General features: G+C 43.8%; 1 protein-coding gene across 1 annotated transcript; it reads left to right on the forward strand.

Moving 5' to 3' along the window:
- The first annotated feature begins 3382 nt into the window (after positions 1–3382).
- On the forward strand, positions 3383–4244 carry LOC123058235 (uncharacterized). Its single transcript, XM_044481029.1, has one exon. It carries the CDS (start codon positions 3484–3486, stop codon positions 4006–4008), a length of 525 nt encoding a protein of 174 aa, XP_044336964.1. The 5' UTR covers positions 3383–3483; the 3' UTR covers positions 4009–4244.
- The last annotated feature ends 3519 nt before the right edge of the window (positions 4245–7763 follow it).

The raw sequence follows: 7763 nt of genomic DNA on the forward strand, positions 1-7763 counted from the left end.
CAGTTTGTGAATTTGTGCCCAGGTTTCCAACCGATCAAGTTTTACCTTTTCTGGCTTGGAGAAACCATCATACTCAGCAAGAATTAAAGCATGACCTTTGAAATCCCAGGGGCCCTGATGCATGGCCTTGTTCCAATCACCCAAGCAGTTGAATTGGATAGAGTAGAGGTTAGGATTTATCCTCCTCCAAATTACTTCATTTGCTGGATTCCATGCCGCACGCATGTCACCAATGAGAGCGCTCTGACTAAACGATTTGGTCGTCAGAAGACGTCCAATCGCAAGCCACTTTGGTCTGACTTCCTCTGTATCAATCTCATCTTCCCAAACCAAATCATCAAGTTCATCCTCCTACAGGGTTAGGCGATCTAGTAGATCGGTGGTACTATCAACTCCCGGACCCTTGGGCGCTTCTTCATCCACCTGACTAGCCATGCCTCCCAGCGAACTAGCAGAACAACCAACGAAGACTCTTCTGTAACCCTAGCAACACCCTGCTCCCCACCAAGGCCGGGTAGGCGAACCAGTCGCCCCCTGGTTCAGCCCAAGCAAGAGGGAAGGGTGTAGCGTAGGGGAGAAGGGAAAGAGATCGGCTTTCGCCGGAAGAAACGATACTCACGGCGCAGATCGCCGGAGGACTGGAAAACCCTAGGCCGCCGCCGAGGGGACCGATTTGCAGCTTTCTTTCAGTTTTGCGTCAAGAAAACCCTAATGCGTGGTTTGTTTGCGTTAAACATCAGAGGATTAAGTATCATTAGATCTTGTTGATGGATGAATTTGATTGTTTGGTTCTCCGTTCTCTCTTTCTTTTATGGGGATAGTAGATTATGTGCGAAAAGTAAAAAAAGTAACAAAAATAGTAACTGGCCAACGTTCCCTAGAAGAGCGACCCTGGCAAATGCCCTCACCCCCCATTACATGGGTCTGGACACAAGGGTGTTGCCACGTTGAATGGCCGAAGGCGTTCGTTGTTTGTTGTTTCCTGATAAACTCTCATTTTTCTTTTTCTTTATTCAAAATGTGCAACGCGTGTGGAGGATGTTTCAAACTCGCGACCTCTTGCGAGAGAGTGAGCCTTTTCACTAGGCGGAAGAGGGGAGTTGTGAACATTTGTGTTAAAACTGATATTTATATATAACTTGACATTTTCAAGGCTTTATTGTTTTTTAATTTGTCAGAAAACCCTGTCTTTTTAACTTTTCACATGGTGGTTTTATTATTAATCGGATGACATTTTTATTATAAGAGGATGCCATTTTTTATTATAAGGGGATGACAACTTTGTTATTAAATAGATGACATTTTTAATTATCAAGAGGATGACATTTTTATTTTTAATGGCTTGTTAATAATAAGAGCATGACATTTTATTAATAATATGATGACATTTTTATTATTACAATGATGTCATTTTTATCATTAAGATAACATCATGTTTAATAGTAAGAGGATTGTATTTCTATTCTTAAGAGGTGGCATTCTATTTTTAATGGCGTAGCAGTTTTATTACTAAGTGCATGGCATTTTTTAACAATAGGATGCCATTTTTATCAATAACTAGATGATGCCCCGCACATTGTTGCGGGAATGTTTGCAATATTTCAATGAGATTTTGATTATATGAAACATGAATTCTAGAAACAATAGTTTTTGAAAGTATATAAGAATTAAATGTAAATAGCATAATAAAATGAAATTTTACATGCATGCATGTTGTAGTGGATTTTTAATATGCATAGTTGCATGTTGAGGTGGGCCTTTCTTTATGCATGTTGACTGATGAGGTGGCATGCTTGCTTGTTGAGAAAAACATATTAGTGGGGGCTAGCTATTTAGATATAGAAGATAGGATGGTATTTTTATTATTGAGAGGATGACATTTTTTATTATAAAGAGAATGATATTTTAATTGTTGAGAGGGAGGCATTTTTTTAATGGCATGATAATTCGTTTTGGGGCTAATCCAGATAAAAAAATTATCTAGAGGATCGTAAATTTATAAAGTAGCAGCACAAATTATTTATATATATATATATATATATATATATATATATATATATATATATATATATATATATATATATCATGGCATTTCCAAATTTATGTTTTTTCGTATTTTTTGTGATGGACTTCTACTCTATTCATCATGCCATGGCAGTACAAAGAACACAGAAATAAAACAATTATAATCATGTGCATAGACCATCTGGTGACGACTAGAAGCACTATAACAAGCCGAAGGCATGCCCGCCGTCATCACCCCTCCCTCACCAGAGTCGGGCCAAACTTATTATAGTAGACACAGTCGGGAAGTTATTGTGCTAAGGCCCCATAGGACCAGCGCAACTGGACAACAATCATTGTCGATGAAGAGAAGTATAGATCAAAACGATCTAATCTGTAGACACGCGAACAAAGACAAACGAAGACTTTTTTCAAACAGATTCGTCGAAGATCAGTAGTGATCGAATCCTGCGAGATCTGCCGGAGACACACCTCCACACACCCTCTGATGATGCTAGACGCATCATCGGAATGGGGGCTAGCCAGGGAGAAATTTATTCCATCTTCAGAGAGCCGTCATCGCCTTGTCTTCTCAAATAGGACACAGATCCTAAACAAACTCATAAAAATATTTAAAAACGGAGCAAGATTCCTCCCACCTGCATGGGCCATGGTCCACCGCGCCGCCATGGCCCCGGGGCCATCGAAGACATGCGACGCATGTGGGAGGCGGCCGTAAGCCTTTTCTTGTAGATGAGGTGACAGCTACGTGAGGCGGCGATTATCTCGCTGGCATAAGTAGGTCTAGCTGGACGTATTGTTCTATGACATTCTTTATCTAGAGGATGGCAGTTTTAAAGTTCAACATTGCAATTTCATTTTGTAGTTTATACGTCTTTTTTTAAGTAATACACATTGTGTATTTATAAAATTAGAGAGATGGCAGTTTTTATAAAGTAGCATGTTCATTTTTCTTCATGAATTAGATCATGGCAATTAGGGTCTTGTTGATGACATTTACAAAAAAGTTAAATGGACCTAAGCCCATGATATTAGGGAAGGAATGAACAGCGAACCACCTCCTCAGCTGACATGCCCCTATTAGCTTCCAAAAAGTAATTAAAAGGCAAACCGCGGATAGATTTGCGCAGCATGTTTTGCTCAAAAACCAAAGATCCTACTATTCCCAGCGTCCACCGCTCGTCGTGTGTTAAAAATGGTAAGCTTGGGCATACCGACGAACGGGCCACATTAAAGTGGCTTGGCCACCACTTGACCGGAGGCTGACCGCCATTTCCGTTGTGGTTTCATGCAGCGAGCCCCCGCCACCCGTGTCACGTATTTACCCCCCTCCCTCCTCCGTGCAGCAAAACCCCAGCCCTCCCCGTCGGCCACTTCCATCCTATACAGGCAGCCGCACCACGCTCGCACGTACTCACGTACGTCGGCACCAAGCAGCCATAAGTAAATAAACCAGCCATGGGGCGATCAACCCACGCGCTGCTCCTCCTAGTCGTCGCCGTCGCAGCGGCGACCTGCTCCTCGGCTGCGGCCCAGGTGCCACCCGAGGTGGCCGCAGTCTGCAAGACCACCCCGTTCGCGGATCTGTGCAGCGCCACGGCCGGGAAGCAGGCGGGGCACTACACCACCATGGACGCGGTGGCGGTGTTGAACATGCAGGTGGACGCCTTCGCGAAGCGCACGTCGGCGGCGAAGGAGCACGTGACCCAGATGTCCGCCGAGGCGAGCCCCGCGGCCAAGAAGGCGCTGGAGTTGTGCGATAGCCTCTACTCGGACGTGGAGGACAACCTCGGTGCGGCACGTCGTGCCTTAGGCTTCAAGGACGCCACAACCGTCCGAGCCATGATGAGCATGGCGGCCCAGGACATGCAGAACTGCGACGAGGAGTTTAGGAAAGTCGGTGAGAAGAACCCCATGGACCGCTTCGACCAGTCGCTCCTACAGATATCTGAGAACTGCCGCGCCCTCTCCAACATGATCTAATCTCATATAGGTCACATCTCATCTCATGGATCGGACACGCGCGTAGACGGATCGATCGGTCGACCTGACCTTGATTGCCGCTGCCGTTAACGCTGCACACATTGTTGATTTCACGTGTTTTTCTACTATTTTTTTATGTTCGTCTCATCTTGTTTACTGGTGAGATGTGTATATTACCCGGTCTTGGGAAGGGGAGGTGAATTGAAATTTGTTTCTAAATTCTGATACCGCTGCTATTTTCGTGCATTTATGGATCTTTTTCTTCTTCTTTTTTGGATAAAAGGGGCCACATAGCTCTCATTTTTATTATGAGAATAGGAGTCTGGATACAACAAAATGCAACACCACACTATTTTCCTAGACATGATGCATCACCCCACCTAACTAATGAACAACCTACATCCTAGACATACTAGCTAAGTGTCCGTGCGTTGCCACGGATTAACAAATATATATATACAAAGAGAAAATTCATGTGACATGAGAGTCAAAGGTCATTTCTATGGGATGATATCTCATGGTCATGATCTAGTAGATACATACATCTCGTCATTGTCTTTCTTCCACACTCCATGTCTGAGCTACCACGCGACATTCGACTTCCTTCTCCCACCATGCATGCTTTTATCTCCTATTTCTCCTACCTTTACCTTACACGACAGTACCAAGTTTCTTGTCCAACTATCATAATCTTCTCCGGTAGGGCACCCCCTTAGATTATTACTGACTTGTACATGTTGCAAATAAGATCAACGAAAATGGATACTAAATTTCTGATGAGAAATGAGAATTCAGGGCAATATCTTCCCAAGACAATAATAATTCCAAGACAATCTTTTTATACCTTCTGTCAACATTGGGACACACATTCCACACAATAAACATGCAATGATGTTGATACTTGATTAATTGTCATTATATGTCTACAGTAAAGATAACTTTACTCAAAACCGCCTATCTTAGCCAAATCAACAAATCTCTCTCATTAATGCAATTTTCTTTAGAAAACAAATAATAGATTCTTTCCTATCTTAGCCAAATCAACGGATCTCTTTCATTAATGCAATTTGCTTTAGCAAACAAATAATAGATTCTTTCCTACCTTAGCCAAATCAACGGATCTCTCCCATTAATGCAATTTGCTTTAGCAAACAAATAATAGATTCTTTCCTACCTTAGCCAAATCAATGGATCTCTCCCCGGTTCGCTGGGCGCGTTTCGGTGGGTGGGCGTGGGGGTGGGGGTAATTTGATGGAAATAAACCGGTTGAAAATAAACCGGTTGAAAATAAACGGATCCTATCTCACTCTTCACTTTCTTTACAATAAACTTCAGAATAGCAATCTTGGCGAGTGATCTCGACGGGGTTCAATCGGCGTGGCGCACCGCTGATTCTTCCAGGAGTGGGTGCTGAGAGGAAGGATCCCAAACCTCCATTGTCAATCGGCCAGAGCTGCATCGTCCTTTGGATCAGAGCGTGGACGGGATCAAGACGGTAGGGTTTGAGGAATTTGTAGGACATGAGGGTTTATGATTGGCAGCACGAGAACTCACCCATATCTTGGCAGACGGCAGGCCCGAGGTGCGGTCGTGTTCATGCTTCGGGAGCTGCCACATGCTGTCCTCGCCGCCATCAGCGACACCACCGCCATCGCCTGTTGCCACCACTTCAGCGCCACGAGCGTGGGACCGAGGGACGAAGGGAAGGGAAGGAAGTGAATTGACGTACCTATGTTTGGTATATATCACACGAGGAATCAAAACTGGATGCACGTGAAAGCATAGAGATGGGAGAGGAGGACAGAGGAAGGGAAGAGCAAGAGGAACCTGAGGATGTGCGATGAAGGAGCGATGCCAAAACATCACAAAGGGGGACCCATAGCTCGTCACGTAGCGCGGCCGCCTCATTGCCGGCTGCCACCCCGCGCTACCGCCTCCGTGCGCAGGTTCCGTTCGTGGAGCGTGAGGAGTGCATGACCTGCCTTCACCGCGGCCTGGTCCTCCCCACTATCGTGAAGCTCGCCCGCATCGCCGCCCCAATTGCTTAGGATGACGGATGAAGATCCTGCAACAGCGACGTGGGTGAGGGATGCAGCCGACGATGGAGGGATGATTTTCGTGGCTAAACCCTCCCTATCAAAATAACTACTTAAAAAAGGCAAAGATCGATGCATTAGGAAAATTAGGATTTGGAATTGATTGTCATAAAACAAAATTTTATTAATTGATAACGTGCTATCGGTACATGCCCGTTTATAACGTGTCTAGTTAGGAAACTTTGGAAAAGTTAGGAAAGTTTTTATTGTGAGGGTAAAAAAATCAATGTGAGGAGATATGGTGGTGGGATATGAGACGAAAATAAACCAGACGAAAATAAACCAGACGAAATATAACCAGACGAAAATAAATCGTGGACGCAATCCTACCAACTGCTCCATTAGGAGTAGAGATAACCACATTTATTTGATGCCAAACCATCCACTACTATGGAGAGAGACCATACTTTTAACATCTTTTACAATTTGCACATCGGCCAAAGCAAAAGCAAGTCTATAACCTGAACGCACTACAGAGCCGCTCAATTTTCAGGTAGAGACAAAACCCAGCCTTTGAGCAGAAGGATTCCATCCATACGCTCTTCCGTAGACTTCGTTTGCTACCCGAGATAGCCTCTTGGAAACCTCCCTAAGCATTTTTGCACTCCTTTTCTTTGCAGAGTTGCTTATGAATCCAATAAAGAACACATGGGTAAATGTTACATCGATAGATTTTGAAAAGAAAACACGTTGAAAACAGAATTTGTTCCTTGTTTTCCAAATTTTCCAGATCAAAGCAGTAGACCAATAGAAACAATAGCCCTATCCTTACCAATATATAGTGGTATCCAGTTTTGACAAAGATCAAAGAAGATAAAAGTAATTTTGGGTTACCTAGCGAACCACAAATCACATTCCATAAAAACCTAGCAAAAGAGCTTGAAAAGAATAGATGATCAATTCTCTCAGAGACACTACAAAAGTCACAAAAATTTAATCCTTTTCACCCTCGTCTAGATAAGTTATCCTTGGTTAGGATCCTTTTCTTCTTTGTTTCTGAATCGTCATCATCCCATATTGGAGACCTATGTTCACTCCAGCCTCCTGCTTCAGCTCACGGGAGCTTCATCAACACGTTTTTTAGTTAAGGAGCCTGACCGAGCCTCTCGCTCCCGGTTTCATTAAAAATGAAACCGCACAAACCACAAAGTTGTAATCAACATATCTACATGGCTCGAAGGAGGCAAGTAGGAAACATTGACGATGAAGGGAAAGAAACTACAAAAGAAGAGAGTGAGGTGGGATGCTATTCAAGATAGTACAGGGCGCAAGAAAGGGACGGAGACATGTATGCTTAAACTTGAGGATGATCGGTTGATGCAAGCCAGGATATTCACGAGGAGAACCGGTTCATGATGTAGGATCCGAATACCATGGATCCAATAACAATATAATTTTGGGAGTTCACATGAGCAATTATCGTGCATTTTAGGATGACATGGGGCGACCAACATGACCGAGGAGCAGACAATGCACATGCCGGAGGAGCGAACGATGCACATGCCGGAGCAGCAGACTGTCACCGAAGGATGGGACGATGCAAACCCCAGAGCTGACAATATACGATTAAGACATGTCGACTGAATGCTTTATTTTTGTTCATGCAACTTGTTTAAGCGTACATGATTACTCTTGGAATGACATGAAGTGTTTAATCCA

The sequence above is a fragment of the Triticum aestivum genome, chromosome 3A, assembly GCF_018294505.1.
Source record: "Triticum aestivum cultivar Chinese Spring chromosome 3A, IWGSC CS RefSeq v2.1, whole genome shotgun sequence".
NCBI lineage: Eukaryota > Viridiplantae > Streptophyta > Magnoliopsida > Poales > Poaceae > Triticum > Triticum aestivum.